The sequence below is a fragment of the Megalopta genalis genome, chromosome 9, assembly GCF_051020955.1.
Source record: "Megalopta genalis isolate 19385.01 chromosome 9, iyMegGena1_principal, whole genome shotgun sequence".
Lineage (NCBI taxonomy): Eukaryota > Metazoa > Arthropoda > Insecta > Hymenoptera > Halictidae > Megalopta > Megalopta genalis.
Genome location: NC_135021.1, coordinates 16,435,229 through 16,456,362, shown reverse-complemented (window position 1 = coordinate 16,456,362; position 21,134 = coordinate 16,435,229). Strand labels below are relative to the sequence as shown.

At 30.2% G+C, this 21,134-nt stretch overlaps 4 protein-coding genes across 8 annotated transcripts; 2 read left to right on the top strand and 2 right to left on the bottom strand.

The window, feature by feature from the left end:
- The first annotated feature begins 194 nt into the window (after window positions 1–194).
- Window positions 195–5,616, top strand: LOC117217383 (putative ATP-dependent RNA helicase DHX34). The gene is made up of 15 exons (XM_033464956.2): window positions 195–1,668; window positions 1,748–1,914; window positions 1,999–2,205; window positions 2,284–2,416; window positions 2,493–2,641; window positions 2,713–2,945; window positions 3,028–3,214; window positions 3,279–3,473; window positions 3,556–3,765; window positions 3,848–4,219; window positions 4,284–4,459; window positions 4,531–4,641; window positions 4,711–4,832; window positions 4,921–5,179; window positions 5,248–5,616. Exons 1-15 carry the CDS (start codon window positions 987–989, stop codon window positions 5,522–5,524), a joined length of 3,480 nt encoding a protein of 1,159 aa, XP_033320847.1. The 5' UTR covers window positions 195–986; the 3' UTR covers window positions 5,525–5,616.
- Window positions 5,565–7,232, bottom strand: PIG-V (phosphatidylinositol glycan anchor biosynthesis class V). Its single transcript, XM_076524519.1, has one exon. The coding sequence runs from the start codon at window positions 7,215–7,217 to the stop codon at window positions 5,739–5,741; it is 1,479 nt and encodes a 492-aa protein (XP_076380634.1). The 5' UTR covers window positions 7,218–7,232; the 3' UTR covers window positions 5,565–5,738.
- LOC117230094 (BTB/POZ domain-containing protein 1) lies at window positions 7,202–20,474 on the bottom strand. Of its 2 annotated transcripts, none has more exons than XM_076524518.1 (7): window positions 19,832–20,474; window positions 19,039–19,722; window positions 18,814–18,973; window positions 18,587–18,744; window positions 18,285–18,519; window positions 15,877–18,211; window positions 7,202–7,466 (listed from the first exon to the last, which is right to left on the bottom strand). In XM_076524518.1, exons 1-6 carry the CDS (start codon window positions 20,107–20,109, stop codon window positions 18,050–18,052), a joined length of 1,677 nt encoding a protein of 558 aa, XP_076380633.1. In that variant the 5' UTR covers window positions 20,110–20,474; the 3' UTR covers window positions 7,202–7,466; window positions 15,877–18,049. The 2 variants fall into 2 exon arrangements, with proteins under 2 accessions (XP_076380633.1, XP_033343078.2); XM_033487187.2 differs by having other exon boundaries at window positions 19,039–19,725; window positions 19,832–20,472.
- Window positions 7,424–15,678, top strand: LOC117217339 (dual oxidase 1). 4 transcript variants are annotated; one of them, XM_076524516.1, is made up of 26 exons: window positions 7,424–7,648; window positions 7,734–8,075; window positions 8,148–8,329; window positions 8,500–8,743; window positions 9,913–10,140; window positions 10,232–10,315; window positions 10,553–10,644; window positions 10,712–10,993; window positions 11,081–11,256; window positions 11,345–11,466; window positions 11,536–11,739; window positions 11,819–11,938; window positions 12,001–12,140; window positions 12,216–12,467; window positions 12,564–12,704; window positions 12,774–12,949; window positions 13,021–13,514; window positions 13,573–13,803; window positions 13,894–13,987; window positions 14,047–14,257; window positions 14,338–14,458; window positions 14,521–14,750; window positions 14,811–14,969; window positions 15,035–15,190; window positions 15,271–15,399; window positions 15,499–15,678. In XM_076524516.1, exons 1-26 carry the CDS (start codon window positions 7,567–7,569, stop codon window positions 15,625–15,627), a joined length of 4,821 nt encoding a protein of 1,606 aa, XP_076380631.1. In that variant the 5' UTR covers window positions 7,424–7,566; the 3' UTR covers window positions 15,628–15,678. The 4 variants fall into 4 exon arrangements, 3 of the variants coding, with proteins under 3 accessions (XP_076380631.1, XP_076380630.1, XP_076380632.1); XM_076524515.1 differs by having other exon boundaries at window positions 11,345–11,739; XR_013034124.1 differs by lacking the exons at window positions 15,035–15,190; window positions 15,271–15,399; window positions 15,499–15,678 and having other exon boundaries at window positions 11,345–11,739; window positions 14,504–14,750; window positions 14,811–14,950.
- Window positions 20,475–21,134: the final 660 nt, after the last annotated feature.

The following is a 21,134-nucleotide window of genomic DNA, read 5'->3' as shown; positions in this document are numbered from 1 at the left end:
GCGAACAAAGAGAACGATTAATAAACCTCATGGACATGAAAATAGTTATTGTTAATAAAAAGAAAACATTTCCTTAGAAATTTCTAAGTTTTGCACTTCTGGAATCAAAGCTGGAAAATCGCACTTTATGGTGGATCCACTTAGAATTACCTATTTCTTTCAATTACAATTAAATAAATAAAATCATAAATAAAATAAAACGTAAATAAATTATAAGTAAATGAAACACTTTTTTTCTAAAACAGGAATACATTTTATTTGCTTAACCCTTTACAAATCTTATATTCTTTTATTATAGACTCGTACATTTTTTCTGCTTTCTAATATTGTTCCTGTAAATGGTGTTTCTGTTAGCTTGATTAGTGGGAAGAGGATATAAAGGCGGTAAAGTAGACAGTTAGTGTATCTATTCTTTTATATCGTCTGTAGTTTATCTACTAGTTTGAGCGTTTTGCCACTACATACATAATAAATATTGCTAAAACCAGATTTGAGCGAGTTATCTTTGTCAGTATTTGCCAATGATAAGCAGTTACCATGGACCTACGAATGTATGAACGGAGCGTTAGGTTGAGAGAGGGGTGAGATTCGCGATAAGGAAGACTATATGCATTTCGGTGTTGCGAATGATTCCAAGTCAAACCGAACTTAGGTGCATGGTTCCGAGTGATTCCGAATCAAACCGAATACAGTCGAAACGCATGTAGTCCCCTTTGTCCAAAGTCATGGTACTCTATGGCTCCACTGTAATGTTAGTAAATAATATTTATTACATTTGTACGGAACGGTACGGAAGCAAGAGTATAATATGAACAATTAAAAAGTTTATTTGTGTATCTGTATGAAAAAAAAACAAAATTAGCAATAAACTATTAAATAAATAATCAAAAAGTGACTTTAATGCTATACATACCGAAAACCTATGACAATGAAACGAATTTTAAGGTTATGACGTAAAATACTTAAAAACATATTCTTCCGTTGAAATGAGTTCGAAATCCGAATATAATAAGTTTAAATATAAGTATGAGCACAAGAAACATAGAAAAAGTAATTACTCTAATGAGTCAACATCGTCCAAAATACATACAATTGATTCTAGAGAAAAACGTCTCCATCAAGAAATTGATATTAACTCAGAGAAGGATAATGAAAACTTTTGTTTTAGTAAGTACAAATACGAGTGCAATAAAGTATTTTCAAAAAATTTGAATGTAGTACAAGATACAGAAGATTTTTGGAAATTTGTTAATAAATATGAAGCTCTACAAAAAAAACTTACTACACCTGATACATCCCCTAATTTTGCTTTAAATGAATTTGGTATACCAGAAGTATACCATAGGCTGCATTGCATTAATTTTAAATTAAGTCTCAGCTTCAATGAATTATTTGCATGGATTCCACCTACTGAAGCATTATCGAAAGAGAGATTATTAAAATTTCAAAGTATTATTATTTTATATTTGGATTTCAAACAAAAGGAAAAATACACAAAATTAAAAAAACTTCGAGAAACCCAAGCAAATTTACCTGTTAGTCAGTATAAAAATGAGATTATTGAAGCAATAAAAAATGAACGAGTAGTTATCATAGCTGGTGATACTGGCTGTGGTAAATCTACACAAGTACCTCAATATTTATATGCAACTAATTATCAAAAAATTGGTAAGTCCAATCATATTTACGATCATTGGCGTTCTCTTTTTCAATACAGATTAATAATTAATTTTATTAATACTTATAGCATGTACTCAACCCAGAAGAATAGCATGTATATCTTTAGCTAAACGTGTTGCTTTTGAAACATTAACAGAGAATCGTAATGATGTTGGTTATCAAATTCGTTTTGAGAAACAAAGAAATCAAGATACCAGAATTACTTTTATAACAGAAGGTCTTCTCCTAAGACAGGTAAATATAAGATTCCAATAAATAATAATTGATTATTAAATAATATATTAAACAAGAATAAATGTGAATATATATTTTGTACAGTTATCTGGCGAATCTGAATCATTACCTTATGAAGTTGTTGTTTTGGATGAAGTACATGAGCGTCATTTACATGGTGATTTTCTCCTTGGCATTATGAAATGTATTATCAATCAAAATCATAATGTAAAATTGGTGCTTATGTCTGCTACAATTAATATTGAACTATTTAGCAACTACTTTGCAAAAGAAGATGTTAGAGTAATACAAGTATGTTCTAAAGAAAATTTATCCTCTAATAATATTTAAAGGTAGAAATAAGTGTTATAAATACTTCTTAACATATAGGTTCCTGGGAGATTGTATCCAATACAGCTAATATATAGACCTGTTTGCATAGAAGATATCAGATATAAAAATGATAGATTCAATCCAAGTCCTTATATACAAATAATGCAACTAATTGACCAAAAATATGGAGGTAAAAAATATCTCATGCATGAAGCTCAATTTTTTGTTGTACTATAATTTATTATATTAACAATGTACATTTTCAGTAAATGAAAAGGGTGATTTATTAATATTTCTAAGTGGAATGAGTGAAATTACTGCAGTTGTAGATGCTGCAAAAGAATACAGCCAGAAAAAAAATAATTGGATCGTTTTACCACTTCATAGTACTCTATCTATTAATGAACAAGACAAAGTAAAATTTTATAATCATTTTTCTCTTAATTAACATATGCATAAAATCACATATTGCCTTACATTTAATAGGTATTCGATTTTACTCCCGACGATGTGAGAAAATGTATTGTTTCCACTAATATCGCAGAAACCTCAATTACTATAGATGGAATCAGATTTGTTGCTGATAGTGGAAAAGTAAAAGAAATGAATTATGATCCATCATGTAAAATGCAACGGCTTAAAGAATTCTGGATCAGTAAAGCCAGTGCAGAGCAGAGAAAAGGAAGAGCTGGTAGAACAGGACCGGGTATATGTTACAGGTATGTATACATATACTTTGATAAATGTAATAAATTGTATGCAATGTTTTCATAATTTCGTAACAAAAATATTTTCATTTAGGTTGTATTCTGAAGAAGAATATATGGCTTTAGAAAAATATTCAACACCAGAATTGCAACGTGTGCCTTTAGATTCATTACTTTTACAAATGATAGCAATGGGACTTCCAGATACAAGAAAATTTCCATTTATAGAACCACCACCAGCTGAAAGCATAGAAAATTCTATTTTGTCTCTGAAAGAGCACGTTAGTATTGCTTAAACATTATTAACAACCACGTCATAATTATGCTGTATATTTCTTATTTCAGGGTGCACTTACAGATAATGAAAAAATAACATGTATTGGAAAAACACTTGCACGTTTACCAGTTGACATATCAATAGGCAAAATGTTAATAATGGGCTCAATTTTCCATCAAGTGGAACCAGTATTGTCATTAGCTGCTGCTTTAAGTATACAAACACCATTTACAAACAGAGCATATAGAGATTCAGAGTGTGAAGTAATAATATATACTTTACACATATATTCTAATTCTGAAAAATCATGTTTTTTATATGTATATTGATTAAAAATTTTTGAAGACATCTAGGAAATCATTGGAATCTGATCATGGTGATCCGATAACATTATTAAATGCATTCAGAGAATGGCTAGAAGTGAAACAGCAAAGTTCTCAAGAATCTAGAGGTAGTGGAAGTAGCAGTAGAAAGTGGTGTAGAAGAAGAGGTTTAGAAGAGCAAAGATTTTATGAAATGACAAAGTTAAGAACACAATTTAAAGAACTACTTCAGGTAATTCCACATTTTTAGTAATAAATGTTTACATTTATTGACAAACGTATGGTTCTATAACAAAATTATTTATATTTTATAGGATTGCAATTTATTAAAAAGTCTCCCTGAAGTAAACTCTTCTATGTCCAGTGCAGATCGTGCTATAAGACACGGGGAACTGAAACTTTTGAAATCGTTGAAAAGAACTTATAAACAAAGTGCACCTAGAAAGCGAAAACAATTAAAACTGGAGTCGTTCAATATTCGTTTAGAAGATGATGATCATGACGACGATGAAGGAATCGATATCAAGGATATTGAATTTCGAATGAAAAACGATCCAAGTCAAGTCCAAAATTTATTAACCGCAGCCACTGCATATAGTTACAAAGATTTAACAATGTTGAAAATAATATTATGCAGTGGTTTGTATCCACAATTCGCGTCTGCAGATGAGTTCAATTATTGCAAGGTAACGTCATTTTAGTTACTTTAATTAAATAATCCTTTTTCAAAAATAATACATGATTTTGTAGTCAATGAACGAGCAACTATTTCATACAAAAGCAAAGCCATATATAGCGTTACATCCAATGAGTTTCTTTGGAAATCATCCACAAGTATTACAATTAGAAGAAACAGATATTATTTCTATACCAGAATACAAAAGCAAAACTCCCGTTAGTTCGAAACATACAATATTAGCGTATTTGTAAGTTTCAAATCAGAAAGATAAATAACAATTTTATTATAATTCTTTAAGTACATGTTTATGATTTGTAGATCTCTTTTGGAAACAACAAAACCTTATTTGGTGAACACGATTAGAATGCCTGCCGTACAGACATTATTTTTGTTTGCAAATGAAATTCACACAAACAGTACATTTTCAATGTAAGTACATATTAATGTAAGTTTAACTAAAAAAATTTCTAATATTTAAATGTCACTTCAATTTTGCAGTATTGTATGTGATTCATGGCTAGCATTAGAATTTCCAGTACCTGACAGTGGTCAAACTTTACTGTTAAAAGCCACTAAATTGCGAAATAAATGGGATTTTTTATTGAATCAACAATTGCAAGGTATACAAAATAGAAAATGCATAAGGATTGATAATTTTAAAACTTAACAACTCTTAAAGTGATACGTTATAATTACTTTTTTTTATAGATTTAAATAATAGTAATGAAGATAAGCAAGATTTTAATGAAGTCGAATATACACTTACTCAAGAATTGATTGAATATATGCACACAACAATTCCTTATACAATAAAGCGATTGTTACCAGCTGATCTTAAAACCATGTACGTAGGAAGGGAAGATAATGTTATAGATATAGATCCAAATCCTTTTCAATCTGACTTCACAGCAGTTCCTAATACAGTTAAAGGAGGTGTTCAAGTGTCCAACATAATTACGTATAATTGGTAAGTCATTAATTACTGTTTTTTTTGCTCATTCAAATAAGTAATAAATTGTAACTTTTATTTTTTAGTTTAAACGAAACCGAATGGAGTCGAAAACTTTCTATAGAGATGTTAGAAAATGAATGGCACTGCCAAAACTGTAACATGCAAGCAATTCTTACTAGCATAGAAAAATTACAACATCAAGAGTCTTGTACAAAACAAGACCGGAAGAATACAAAAGAAAATTGTAACAACGTAAAACATAAATCTAACACACAGATATATGAATGTCCCTCTTGTGCACAGACATTATATTTAACACCAATCGAAATACTTAAACACAAGAAGTCGCATATTAAATAATTATTATAGAAGTAGTGTGTATTATACAATAATATATATATTTTACATTTGTAAACAATTTTATTATTACTTAATATATGATATAAATTTCACGTTTATGTAAATAACAATTATTTTTACAGTCGTGTATTTATATCGGCAATACACGTCACAATAAATTGACTAAATTTAAACAACATAATATATATATATATACAAAGTAGATACATATAAATTATGTCCATGGTAAAAAGTTTGAAAACATGAAGCATCCTACAATTGCATATCCTAAAAAGTAAGTTAATATGAGTTTATCCTTCCAAGTATATTCTTTTTGCGTGAAAAAAAATACTTTCCATTTTGAGTACATATTTTCAATACATTCACATCCTCTCTTCTCATTACAATGTGATGCACAACACATAGTTGAAGCACAATACCAATAGATTAATGGACTTGCTGAACATAGTAAACGTGTACTCACTTGAATATGCACGAAAAAGATACAGAATATTGTCATAAATAAACCATGGAAAATGAACACTAACATTTCAGTCGGATATTTCTTTACTTTGGCACATATTTCTATCTTATCAGCTCTTTGAACAAATCCCAACGTACAAAAGTATTTAGTGTGTTCAATAACATATTCTATCATACATGTAATCATAATGTATAAGATTGGAAGTGCTAAGATAAAATTTGGTATTTGTTTAACTGTGTAGTATTTAAAAAATCCTATATTCCAGTATTTTTTTTGTACATAAGAATAAGCTACTGGAAGCATAGTATCACACCATTCTACATTACTGCTACCTGGTAATTCGAAATTGTTTATTGTGCCATGATTTAAAATATGTTGCGGAATGAGCATTTCATTTGACTGAGAAACGCAAAATATGATATAATTATATATTTGTAACAAAACAAATGGGGCTATTGATATAATTACCGTATTACACATTAAACAAATACTTTTCAATGTGGTCATTTTAAATAAAAATTGACATAGAGTACTTAATGAAAATTTTCCATACTTAGTCACAAAATCATTGTACAATCGTCTTAATTGAAAATACATAGGGAAACCAATATTAACCATACCATTTGATCTTGTAAGAATAGATAGACTTATTGGGAAAGCTACATAAATATCCAGATCAATAGATTTTAACATACTGTAATATGTTAAATAAGCAAATAAAGACTCTGAGTAAATAGCAGAGAAAAATATAGTAGCCGGATTAATACAATAAAGTACTGCTGCTTTGTAAGCTGTATTAGTGTTCTTTAGCACTACTTTACTGAGATCATAAAATATTATAGCTGATTTTACGAAACATATGCCATTAATTAATATGGCAGCAGTAATTATAGAACTATTAACATTCAACGAATAAAATACTTTTCTAATACAAGCAGCACTAAATCGAATTAATGTAGGATACAATGGATAGAATGCTAAAGTATTTTCATAAGTGTAACCATATTTAGCAATATGTATAAAGTATTGGCCATCCCATCGTGTAAGACCATTAAATAATAATGTTATTATATTATCATACACTGATACTCTCTCAGATTTATCTCTAGGACTTCTAAATGCATCTGCATAATGATCAGGACAGAGAATATTGAAAATAAATTGCAAACTTAACACTGTTATTCTACTGGTTACTGCAAACCAAAAGATCTTCCTTCGTGGTCCATACATTGTTAATATATTGCATACAAGTGTACAAATTTAATGTTTTACATAATTACACTTCGTCTATATTAGACTTATTAGACAGTAATTTTAATACTACTAAAATACATCCTCGGTTATTTGATAAAAATGTGGTTCATTCCTTTCGGTTTCCTGTGTGTTCTTATCATGTCAGGATGAAGAGATTATGAATTTATCACATATGTATGGTGTTTTTTTTCCTGTCCACAATTTTTACTTTATAAGAGTGCACAGCTAGAACAGACAATTCAATCACAGAGTGTTAAAGAATCTCTTATTAGTGTTCTTTAGCATTATTATTATTCATTTTTATTCATTTTTATGTTTGAAAAAAATGATGTATGCTCTGTTTTATGTAATTGTTATTTACTATTGTGTTATATTCAACTATGTTAATAGTGAAATATCATCAAACTGTAAGTGTGTATATCCTACATAATGATTGTTATATAGTTTCATAGTTAAAATAACATAAATTATCTGAAAATATTTTGGTCAAAGGTGACAAGCCAACAAATTATAACAAACAAAAAGAGATATTATTAGATTGGTTATTTACTGGAAGTTGGGGATGTTGGGGAAAAGATTGTACAAAAAATGGTTTTGAAAATAAAGCAACAGAATATCCTGGTTATGATGGATGGTACAATAATATTGGACGGCCAGAGTTAGGAGCCGTTGATACTCCTTTACTGAGAAGATGGCCAGCTGCTTATGAAGATGGTGTATACAAACCTTCGGGTTTGAGTAGACCAAATCCAATAGAACTTAGTGAAAAACTACTTAAAGGTGATATTAGCTCTGTCTCCAAAACCGGAAGAAATACATTGCTTGTATTTTTTGGTATGTTATAAAATAATAGATCATTCAAAAAAATTTATTTCCTAGTAATTCTCATAAATATTACATCTACAGGACAACATGTTGTAGAAGAAATTTTGGATGCACAAAGACCTGCATGTCCACCAGAATACTTTAACATTAAGATTCCATCTTCTCATGATTACGTAAATATAACTAAACATCATGAAATGCCAGTATTACGTACACGTTATGATACAAGAACTGGACATTCTCCTAGTAACCCGCGTCAACAGGTTTTCAATCTTACATTAATGCACAATTGTTTTCTTAATATAAAAAATATACAGACATAGCTAATAAGAATTTTCATCTAAAATAGTTTTTTATTATTAAAGCAATCTAATAGAATATTTTATGTAAACTCACTGTATATATACATACAAATAATGCATAAATATTATAGTTAAATGAAATAACTCCATTTCTGGATGGTGGACTCATTTATGGTACTTCAAAGGCATGGTCAAATTTTTTAAGAACCTACTCAGATGGTACCTTTGATCAAAATGGATTATTAGCAAGTAGTTACAACAACTCATATCCTGCATATAATACTGAAAAATTGCCTATGTCTAATCCACCACCTCCAATTGGTCATGATGACTACATTGCACAACATTATACAGAAAAAGTTGATCGATTCTTTAGTGAGTAGAATTTTATTTTCGATATACAAAATGTATTTATATATTCATGCCACAAATTTTCTTAGCAAACTCTGCAATGTGATGGTCTTTGGGTGTACATTCGTATTCAATATTTTCCGCGTAAGGCATAGGTACATCAATACCTGTGCAGCGTACAGCAGGGGCATCAAGCTGGAAAAATATTGGATTTTCCATAACAGTAGCTACTATTTCAGATCCTACTCCACATCTAGGCCATCCCAATTCAACTGTCATTAATCTGTGTGTTTTTGAAATCGACTTAAAAATTGTATCCCAATCTAGTGGTCTGAGAGAACGTAAATTTATAACTTCTGCTTCTATTCCTTCTCCTGCTAGAATTTCAGCTGCTTGCAATGTGTAGAATGTAGCTTGACCATGTGATGTTAGTGTAATATGTTTACCCAGCTTTTCAATTTTAGCTTTACCAAATGGTATCATGAAATCCTTATCCATAGCTTCATCAGATACAGGAAATGTAAAATTATAGAGTACTTCACTTTCTAAAATTACAACCGGATCAGGATCTCGAACAGCAGCTTTTAAACATCCTCTATAATCTTCACACGTTGTAGGTGATGTTACTTTCAAACCAGGACAACTCATATACCATGCCCCAAAACACTGAGAGTGTTGTGCTGCTAAACCTTTAGCGTTCCCATTTGGACCACGAAACACAATGGGTACATTATACCTTCCTGCAGTCATATAAAAATTTTTAGCTGCTCCATTTACAACACGATCTATGGCTTGCAACGAAAAATTGAATGTCATAAATTCGCATATTGGTTTTAAGCCAGCTAGTGCTGCACCAATAGCTATACCACAAAATCCGGCCTCTGTAATAGGCGTGTCAATCATTCTTTTATCTCCATATTTTTTCCAAAGACCTTTTGTTACTTTATAAGCACCATCATATTGAGCAACTTCTTCCCCTATAATAAATACCTTTTCATCTCTTGCTAATTCTTCATCAAGAGCTGCATTCAATGCATCTCTTACAGTCATTTTTTGTACAAATCTGTATTGTTTTTTATGAAAAATATGAGATATTTTTGACAATATTACATGTCTTAAGCAATGTAAAATATGCATTTCCAGGATGATGTATGTAATGATTAAAATACATGTATTGCACTCATATGTTGTAGAGTTAGGAAATCCAAGAGGGAATGAAAACCCATTTCTTCTCACTTTTGGTATAATTTGGTTTAGATGGCATAATCATATATCAAATTACATAAAAAGTCGACAACCTAACTGGTCTGGTGAAAAAGTTTACAATGAAGCTCGTAAGTGGGTAATAGCAACACAGCAACACATTATCACAAATGAATGGTTACCTGAATGGTTGGGTAAAGAACTTCCTATGTACAATGGTAATCAATTTAAAACATTGAAGTTAATAGAATTCATTAATTAATCTTTCTTTATTTAGATTTTATGTAACTTTTTATAATTTTTTGAAAGGTTACGATCCAAGTATTGACCCACAAATTGATCAATTTTTTCAAGCTGCTGCTTTTCGTTTTGGTCATACCCTAGTTCCATCAGGTACTTTCCAAAACACTTTTATTAAATTTATCTTCAGCATATCAACTTTTATATGTATTATAAATTAATATCAGTGATTATAGATGAGAGACAACATGTAACGATTCATAGCCTACTTCAACATCTATTGTTATTTTTTATTAAAAAGAATGTCAATTTTTGCAAAATAGAAACATCATACATGCTTTGTAAAATGTGATTACAAAAGAGGTGTAATTAAATAATTCTTTTTAATAGGTGTATATTTACGAGACTATGGTAGAGAGGGTTGCAAATTAGAACAGAATGATAGAGCAATTAGAACATGTAATAACTATTGGATGTCAAAGGTATATAAATACATGGTAAATTATCAATTGTTTACATTATTTAAAAATAACTGATTTGTTTGTGTAGAATTCTATTTATGAAAATATGACAAAGGTGCAAGGAATTATTGATATAGAAAAATTGATTATGGGAATGGCTGTTCAACTATGCGCAGAAGAAGATCATAAAATAGTAGATGACTTAAGGGGCAGTTTGTTTGGTCCACTTGAATTCTCAAGAAGAGACTTAATGGCACTCAATATTCAAAGAGGTCGTGATCATGGACTTCCAGATTATAATACTGCTCGAATAGCATATAATCTAACTAAAATCAATAATATATCTCACTTCAGTAATGTTGATATGGATGTACGTACAAAAAATATTAGTCTTAATTAAACTACCTGATTTCATAGCACAAAAAAATGATATTACTATTCAATATTTCATGGCAAGATCAAGAACGAATTTATGAAACTGCATAACAATTCTTTTGATAATATTGATATATGGGTGGGAGGTATATTAGAAACTGATCATGGACCTGGAGAATTATTTCAAGCTATCATAATTGATCAGTTTCAACGAATACGTGCTGGAGATAGATTTTGGTATAGAAATAAAAATAATAAGTAAGTTATTTTTATCTAAAAAAAACATTATTTTCATAATTCTATGTTCTTCATTATTCACATTCAAATTTACAATAATCTATGCTAGTCTTTTCACTATTGATGAAATTGAAAGATTGGAATGTCTTTCATTTTACGATATATTAATATCTGTTACTGCCATGGATCATGATGATATTCCACAAAATCCTTTTAAAGTTCCTATGTCAGGTATGTTTGATCCTACCCTATTATTAAAATTTGATCTCTATATTAATATAAGCTTTCTTTCGGTTGCAGAAAATGATATCAGTGATGCGTGCATCAATGTTTCGATCTTTCAGGGAAACTGTGGAAACAATAATAATATGAGCTGCTATCATGCTAAGCCCATCACTATCAAAAATGTTGAAAACTGTACAGATGCTGCAACATACGATTACTTTAACAATAGTGCTACGTCATTCATTTCAACATTCGTGGGATTATCTACTATTTTCTTTTGTAATATGTGCACATATCTAAATACATTTCTTACAGTATTACAGAAGTAATTTAAATACATTACAAAACTTTTTAACAGGTTTTATTATACTACTCCATAGTCGAATAACATCGAAATCAAGCAAACAATTTCAATATCCACCTAATTGGACTAAATCGCACTTCATAAAAGAAGATAAAAATACTGCAATTCTTACAGGTAAATTTCCAAATACTGATGGTACGATTTAAATGCATATCTTTAATATTTTTTATTTTTAGTAAATGAATGGCAAGATAAAATATTGCCATTGAGACCTGTAATTATTGTTCTAAATGTGGTGAAAAAACAATTGGAAGTAAGAAATTATTTAGGACATATCACACGAGCAATAGATATGTTACAGTATGCAATAATAACGGTATATTCAATACACAGATAAAAATTTTATAAAATGAAATATTTATTTTATAAACTAGATTATATTATTCAACAGATGCATATTCCTACTGATAGTACCTATGTTATGATCAGGGTAGAACATAATTATGATTTAGTCTTAAAATTTGACACGAATTACTTGAGAGACTTATTTCTTCAAGCTATGAAACAATTTGCTACTGAATTAAATACAATTTCAATCAAAGAAATCCCGAATATCACGACCAAAGAATTATTAAAGCAAGCTGTTACTAAAAGAAGTCGACAAAAGAAGTTAGAACAATTTTTTCGTGTTGTTTTTTCACAGGTATAATAAAATACAACTAGAAATTGTATAATGTTACAATGCAATCATTATATAGACATAGACATTCTTAATAACACCATATTTTATTCTTTACAGGCACTTCACATTACACATACAGAAGAAGAAATTTTAAAAATAGATGCAGCAGTAGCAAAAGATGTGATTCATACTGAATTGACAATAATAGAATTTTCTGAAGCATTGAGTATGCATCCAGATTCAGAATTTATTAAGAAGGTAGCAATATTAAAATGCTTACACATGAAACTATTTAACACATTTAAAATTTTCATTAATAATTTTTAGATATTCGATTTAATTGATAAAGACAAAAACAGTTTCATATCATTTAGAGAATTCCTTGATATGTTAGTTCTATTTTTAAAAGGTTCTGCAGAAGATAAAGTAAAATTTATGTTTGATATGTATGACATAAATGGAACAGGGAGATTGACAAAAAATGATTTCAAAAATATGTTAAGGTAAAAAATTTAAATAAACTTTGTGTACTATATTTGATAATATTATTACATTGTTTCCATGATGTTGTTAGGTCACTTATGGAAACAGTTAATGCAGATGTAACTGATAATAATTTAGAAACTTTGATGCATTCAATGATGGAACATGCAAATATTGTAACAAAAGAAACTATAGATTTGCAAGATTTTAAACAAATTCTAAGTGATTTCAATAATAAGTTTAATTATGCAGAATTAGAATTTAATATTAATACTACTGGGAAATGTAAAAAATTACATATTAGTGCATCTACATCTACATCTCGACCAACGTATATGGGAATAGTACAAACAATAGTGGAAAGTCTGTATGAAGATCCAAGTGAATTACGAAGAAGAATTGGTGGTGATACAAAGATAGAAACGCACAATATACATGAGATAGAAAAAATTGTTGATGATGTTCAACATGTTCAAGATTATTGGTATCCTATAATGAAATATCTTGCAAATAAAAAGTTACAAATATTCTGGCTATGTTTATATACTTTCATTCTTTTTGCTATTTCTGCAGAGAGATTTTATTGTAAGTATACTTTTAACTTTTCTAAAGTTGTTTGTATATGTTACTAACATTATTGCAGACTATTCTGTGGAACGTGAACACTCTGGTTTAAGACATATTTTAGGATATGGGATAGCAATTACTAGAGGAGCAGCATCTGGAATAATGTTTACATATTCAACTCTTTTAATTACAATGTGTAATAATACAATTACACTTCTAAGAGATACTATTTTACAGTTGTACATACCATTTGAATCTATGATTGAAATGCATAAATACATTGCTTGTTGTGGATTGGTTTTTACAGGTAAACAATAGACATATAATGTATTTTAAAGTTTAAATAAAATATTAATTATTTAATCTATATTAATATCTACTTTTAACAAAATTTCAGTACTACATGTAATTGGTCATGGATTTAACTTCTATCATATTTCAACACAAAGTGCTGATGACTTAACATGTCTTTTTCCTAATTATTTTCATGCGTAAGTAATTCATAGTCGATTCTATATAAATTAATACTAATCGGAAACTTATATTTTAGCACACATGAATTGCCCAAATTCCACTACTGGAGTTTTCAGACAATAACAGGATTAAGTGGAATCCTTTTAACCATCATAACAGCATTGATATACCTGTGTACTTTACCAAACGTTCGCAGACTACTTTATAATTGGTTTCGATTAACACACTCTTTATATCCTGTTTTCTATGTTTTAATAATAATACATGGAGCAGGAAGATTAGTTCAAGTATTAATTTTATATAAAATTAATATATAAATACAATTTGTTTTTAGAATTATTATACTACAATATTTAATGTATAACAGGAACCACATTTTCATTATTTTTTTTTGGGTCCGTTAACACTATTTATTTTTGATAAAATTATTACTGTGACAAGGAAAACTATTGAAATACCTATATTAAAAGCAGATATACTACCATCAGGTAAATTTATAATTTATCACATATGGGAATTATAAAGCATAGTAGATACATATTTGTTTCAGATGTGGTTTGTATTGTATTCTCCAAGCCTCAAAATTTTAATTACAAATCTGGACAATGGATTAGGATTGCATGTCCTACATTACAAACGAATGAATATCATCCTTTCACATTATCGTCTGCACCTCATGAATCAAATTTAACTGTACATATTAGAACAGTTGGATCTTGGACTACTAAAATTAGAACTAGATTAGATCCCACTATAAAATTTGATCAACGATTACCAATGGTATGCAAATATTAGAGTCTTAAATAGTTACCTATTTTATAATTTGTTTATTTTCAATAGATTCATATAGATGGTCCTTATGGTGAGTGCCATCAAGATTGGTATAAATATGATGTAAGTATATTGATAGGAAGTGGAGTAGGAGTTACTCCTTTTGCATCAATTTTAAAAGATGCTGTATACAAATTAAATCATGATTTGAATTTGGAATGCAAAAAGGTAATATTAACATAAATACAATTTCAATATAAATTCTAGACATTAATCTTGACATTAATATATAGGTATATTTTCTTTGGATAACGAGAACGCAAAAACAATTTGAATGGATGGTTGATATAATAAGAAATGTTGAAAATGCTGATTTTAATGCTACTATATTGTCTCATATTTTTATTACACAATTTTACCAGAAATTTGATTTAAGAACTATATTATTGGTAAACTATAAATACACACATAATTTTATTAATTTTTTAATTCATGAGAAATCACAAAATAAATGTCAATACTTTTTCAGTACATCTGTGAACGACACTTTCAAAAAATTTCAAATAAATCTTTATTTACTGGTTTAAGAGCAACAACTCATTTTGGAAAGCCCAATTTTCTGAGATTTTTCATGTCTGTTCAAAAATTACATCCCACAGTAAGTAATGTTAATGTCTCTACTTGCTTCTAATATTATTATATCATTAAAATTTTACAAAACATAGTAATTATATTGTATAAAATGTTTTCATTTTAGATTAACAAGATTGGTGTTTTTAGTTGTGGTTCACCATCTGTAACACAAGCTGTGGATGCTGCTTGTAAGTCTATAACTTTAAATGAAAAACTAAATGTTCTATTCCAACATTATTATAAAAGTTTCTAAACATGTAATTAATTATCTCTGAAAATATGTTAATAAATTTCAAACAATTAATATATTCTCTTTCCAACCGCTATAAAATATATATAGTATCGGACAAATTTATCTTAATTGTAAAAATCATAGGAATGTAACTTACAAAATATTTTATATAATCATAAATAATGGATGTACAAAATAACCATTACTTAACCTCAAGAAAATATGTAATAATATTATGAATAATTACAAAACGAAAATTTAAAAAATTACCTTTCGTATATCGAATTATTGTAGAATGCTTCATCGCAAATAGAAAGAACAATTGTTGTTATCACAAACAAACTTATACCTCAGATAACTCCATAGCGGAAATGATGACAGTGAGAATGAGAGTGAATATTCAAGCTTTATGCTCCTCAACTGCACTCAACTGCTCAACTAATACTCAACCAGGGTGCGTCAACTCTATAGGGAAAATTAGAGACACTTTTTGAGCTAGCTGAGACACACCATCTGAGCTAGCTGCAAACTTGGACGAACTAAAATTCAATATGGCTGCTCACTCGCACGTGCATTTGGTGGACTATGGTAGATCATGTGCCGACCCAACGCCATTCCCGCCATTCTGAGCGAATAAGCCACACTTATTTTTATTTCCTATAGTATCTTATATCTTTATAATAGTATTTAGAATACATATATATTTTTTGCAGCCTATCATCGACAATGTAGCAGCGAGGATAGGAGGACAGAACATCAGAGCCAGGAGCGGCAAAAAGATATCGGAGCGGATAAATCAATTTAATAAACACGTGTACGTACATGCTTCATTAGAAATAGATTTTTTGCTGTATACCACTATAAAAAAGAAAATAAAAAATTTGTTTCCTATATTAGATTTTAACTTTGATTATTTTCTTTTTCCCTGCTTCTTTTAGTCGTCCAAGTTTACAGCTAGTTCAGGTGGCAGTCAAAATAGTACTCTAAAAATTTACTAAGAGTCGAGCCCCCCACCCCACCCCCTGTACTCAACTCAACCAATATTCAACGCAACTCAAAGTTTCTAATGGTTCTATGCCTATATCTCCAACTCAACACAAACTATTTTTGCTGGCGATAGTGCTACCCCAAACGGAAAAAGAGCGTAATTAGTACATACTACATTTATTAGAATATGTAGGCTAGCCTGCTTGCAATTATGTATGTATATATACATACGTGCATACATACATATTTAGATTTTAGAATTTTAGATAGAAGGTATTAGAAACTACTTCTATAGTTTGTAATTTTACGCTACATACAATACAATAAAAATACAGATAGTTACAAAATATTACAATGCTTTGCTTTATTGTGAAAATGTAAATTAATCGCGTTTAATTAGTTTATATAATCAATGAAAAAGTTGGGAACCCAATAAATTTGAAATATGAAAATATCTATGAATCTCCTATAATATTATCTATACTATTCAGAATTAAATAACGCATGATAGAATGATAACAGCATATTACATTCATTTAATTGCAGAATGTTTACAGTATATAATTTTTCTACTGAAATTACATACAATTTTAAAAAAGTAATGAAGAATTAATTTATTTTAATGAAAGACTGTTTAATAATTATCAAATTGTAGCATGTTATTTTGTGCAGAGTATTTAATAATCCTAAATACAAGTTCCAAATTTGCATTGCTTCACATATTTTACAGCAAAAACTTTAAAACAGTACATTTTTTCTAAATAAAACTAGTGATAGTACCAGTTTTTGAATTTTCACAAAGATCATATTATTGTTTATGTAAAGTTACCACTCATGTACATATTGTTTGAAGAAATAGAAAAATAGATCGATTTTAGTTATAGATGATATTTGCAACCTGTTTAGTGAGTAGTTAAATCTTCTTTAAGATTATTAAAATTTACTTGCTGAGTGTAACCAATTTTGATATATTTCTAAATTTAAAAAGAGATTCAGTTTTATCTATATATATAATTTTGCAAAAAGTCGATTATCGAAATACTCAATTATTAAAAAAATAGGGAATTTACTTCAACTTTGTTTTTATACCAGTTGCGTAAATCAGTCTCTCGTCCCAATAAGGCCCATTTTGAGATCCATAAATTTCATGCTCGAAACTGTCAATTGAACGCAGTTTATATAGACTTTCATCTGTTTCATTGCAGTTAAGCAGTCCTTGACAAATTTTTAAACATTCTTATGGATCATTCAATTAAAAACATTTCATTTAATAATAGTAATAATAATAATAAAATACATAAATATATATATTATACAATATTATATAATAATATTGTATACATAATTGACAAAGAAACTGACAGATAAAACTGTTTGTACAATTCGATTTAATGTATTAAATTTTGAAAGACAATGAAGCTGATTAAAGGAATGTCATTATTATGTACATGAGTCATTAAGTGTAAAATATAAGCTCAGGAATTTGTCCTTCCTCTGTAGACGTTCCATTATTATCACCTGTCTCAATACTAAATTCAAACTTAACTTTTCCATTTCCTGTATCACTATCTACCATAACAGTTTCTAAACCCTTAGTTCCATAATGAGAACAAGGACCCTGCAAGGATCACGATGCTCGATTAGTATTCAATGTCTGGTTGTCTATAGATTCATATTGTCAAAACACAAACCTGAAATGTTGCTGATGCTGTATAAATTGTATCTGGTAAAATCTCTGCTAATTCTTTGAACATTAGGCGATAAGTGTATGTTGAACCATCACAGCTAAAACTTGATGAATTTGTAGCAATTACTTTTCCAGAAGCAGTATGTATTAATTCTATTAATACTTCATATATTGCAGGGCCATGCGTACTACCATAAACTCCATAGCCAATAAGAAATATTCGTCTATCAACGCTAAATCTATAATAAAATTTGATTAAATTTTATAGAATATTACAGAAGTATAAGCATATAAGCATATGCATACCTAATACGATCGCTTGTTCCATAATATCCCCATCTGCTTTTAGTATGTTGAAACCTACATACAGTTTGTTCCTTACCAGTCATACAACAACGAGGCATTGTTTGAAATCCAACTACTGGTTTTGGATTTAGTATAAAATATGAAAATAAGGAAAGAACCTAAAACCCATGTCATTAATTAGTCAGCTTACAAAAACGTTCACTAAATTGTATTTTCGTGATATCAACCTCTGCATAATTCAAAAGTCCAGATTGTGCTGCACCAGCAGTAAATTCTTCTTTAGACATTAGAGGAAAACGAATCAATGAGAAAGCACTACCCAACACAAAACGTTGATTTTCTGGAGTTAGGGGTAGCTGGTGTCTTACACATTCCGCCTCTGACCATCTGTTGAAGCAACACAAAAATAATGTTATGTATACCAGGCAGATGATAAAAGCATGTTCACACACCTTAGAACTGCTTGAAATATTTTAGATTCTCTAACACGAAGAGTATCTCTCTCCAAAACAATCTTCAGTGTATCAATATCTATATCTGTAAAACCATCTGCATTTAATGCTTCGGTAGTAAATCTATCTATGGTATTCAAACAGACTGCAGCCAGTTGAGGCTCATCGAATAAACGAGCTTGCGTTAAGAGTAAGAAAGCATTATCACTGGTTAAATTACTCTTTAGATATTCAACACAGTGCTTCTCTAAAGCTGATACTGCATACTTCTTAGCTGTATATAACGTCATCATCACACTCTCAGGATCTATTTCTATTTTATCAGTGTATAAAAAAAGAAGCACTGCTAAAAAAGCAACTGGTTCTACATCAGGTACTTCTATTTCTGAAGAAGTTGTAGCAAGTGTTCCATTGAACATTGCATCAAAAACAGCACTTCCAGAAGATAGGACTAGTTTATGAGCTGGTATACGCTGTTTTTGTGCTCCTCTCCCCACTATGAAGCTCACATCAGACAATATTTCATTATTAAACAGAAAGACAATCCTTTCACGCATTGTAGCTTTTGTACCCTGCCAATTATATGCAACAGTAGTTTGACTATTCGTGGATGCATTTTCCAAGGCAACATTACTCTGAGGTCGTCCCTCTAAATGCAATGTATTTGCTGCATTTGTCGGAGGCCTACTAAAACATCAATACCAATGGAATTAGTAAATTGAATTATTACACATTTTAAAAGATTAGAATGTATTCATTCAAAATGTGATGTACACTTTATATGGATACTTACTTATCTCCATTAGAAAATGAAGATTCCCCGCTTCTAGCCATAGAGGTTGTTGGTTGATCTTCATCGTAAACAAAATTAAGTGCACGTCTAGCCCGTGAGAGTGTGACATTACCAATCGGTTGGGTATTTCGAATAGTCTCTGGAGACGAGTCTCCAGATGCAACATGATTTACACTTGCATTTGGTTGGGGATCATCTCCATCTTCCTGACTTAAGCGCAAATTATGCAGTCTCGATACGACATTTGGCACATCATTCCGGGAAGTCTCTGAGGACATTTTCAAGCATGCAACGTAATATTTCTCGACGTACTGCCCCGTTTCATCTAATTACAGTGTATCGTGTCAGGAAAGGCGGCACGAACGTTGGTAGTTCGCCCGCCTTGTTTTTATCCTTTAGCGAGCTCCACACACGTAGGTCAAGATTTCAATGAGAAATTACTACAGGTATCTGGTAAAAGGCACGAACATCATCGTGCTGTGACAATGTCTTCGTCTCTCTGTTGGCAGGTGCCAGACGAAAAATCTACATACACGTGTCTCAGAGAATGGCACCTGATCGGAATGTGCTCCGAATTAAATTGTGCTTCCCCCCACCCCACCCTTGACTATATGTAGTGGCATATTAGTACACTATGCAGACCTCCCAGCATCCTGACCGCTTTATGACTTTCTTCCAGGAAAGTAGAAGTGGGAGAATTACCTATCACAAATGGGATTGGATGATGCCAATAGATTTCCATTGGCAACCCATTGGAATCGTCCAATCCTATTTGTGAGGTCTTCTCTCCGCCATTTGGAGCAGATTCCGAGCAGAATCCCTGACATCATTGAACCAATAGACATACTGTCCTTGAGTGGAAATTCCAAGAACGGTCAGGAGCCAGAAAGCTCTGTTAATAATTCTAAGCCAGTGGCCCCTGCATCGGCTTATTCTAATGAGGCACTACTGTAGTTATTCACGCAAGAATTTGATTATTAAAATGTAAATTTGTGTCTGAACGAATAAATTTTCCAAAGACACGTTATTCATAAAATTGTATATAAGTAACAACGAATAATATTGTTTTGCGTCCACTGTGACAATAAAGACTTATAAAAAATTTAAAGTATATCTACATATATAATTGATTGAATTTAGGGTTTCTTGATGTTTAAGCAGCATTTGCAGAGGACACTCTAAAGGCGGGTGTTCATCTGAGGGTAAAACTCTCGACAGTTGCTCTATTGTCCCGTATATGCGGGCCCCGTCAGGTACTTTAAGTCTGCTGCTTGAATGTCCTAAAATTATAATACTTCCGGGA

Bases quoted from the DNA above. Each gene is read 5' to 3' on its own strand.
- LOC117217383 (XM_033464956.2), top strand. From the start codon at position 987: ATGAGTTCGAAATCCGAATATAATAAGTTTAAATATAAGTATGAGCAC. The intron at 2,206-2,283 runs GTATGTTCTAAA...CTTAACATATAG, and splicing joins AAGATGTTAGAGTAATACAA to GTTCCTGGGAGATTGTATCC. The intron at 2,642-2,712 runs GTAAAATTTTAT...TACATTTAATAG, and splicing joins CTATTAATGAACAAGACAAA to GTATTCGATTTTACTCCCGA.
- PIG-V (XM_076524519.1), bottom strand. From the start codon at position 7,217: ATGTATGGACCACGAAGGAAGATCTTTTGGTTTGCAGTAACCAGTAGA.
- LOC117217339 (XM_076524515.1), top strand. From the start codon at position 7,567: ATGATGTATGCTCTGTTTTATGTAATTGTTATTTACTATTGTGTTATA. The intron at 8,330-8,499 runs GTTTTCAATCTT...TAAATATTATAG, and splicing joins CTAGTAACCCGCGTCAACAG to TTAAATGAAATAACTCCATT. The intron at 11,740-11,818 runs GTAATATGTGCA...ACTTTTTAACAG, and splicing joins ATTATCTACTATTTTCTTTT to GTTTTATTATACTACTCCAT.
- LOC117230094 (XM_033487187.2), bottom strand. From the start codon at position 20,109: ATGTCCTCAGAGACTTCCCGGAATGATGTGCCAAATGTCGTATCGAGA. The intron at 19,726-19,831 runs GTAAGTATCCAT...TTGATGTTTTAG, and splicing joins TCATTTTCTAATGGAGATAA to TAGGCCTCCGACAAATGCAG. The intron at 18,520-18,586 runs GTATGCATATGC...ATTTTATTATAG, and splicing joins GGAACAAGCGATCGTATTAG to ATTTAGCGTTGATAGACGAA.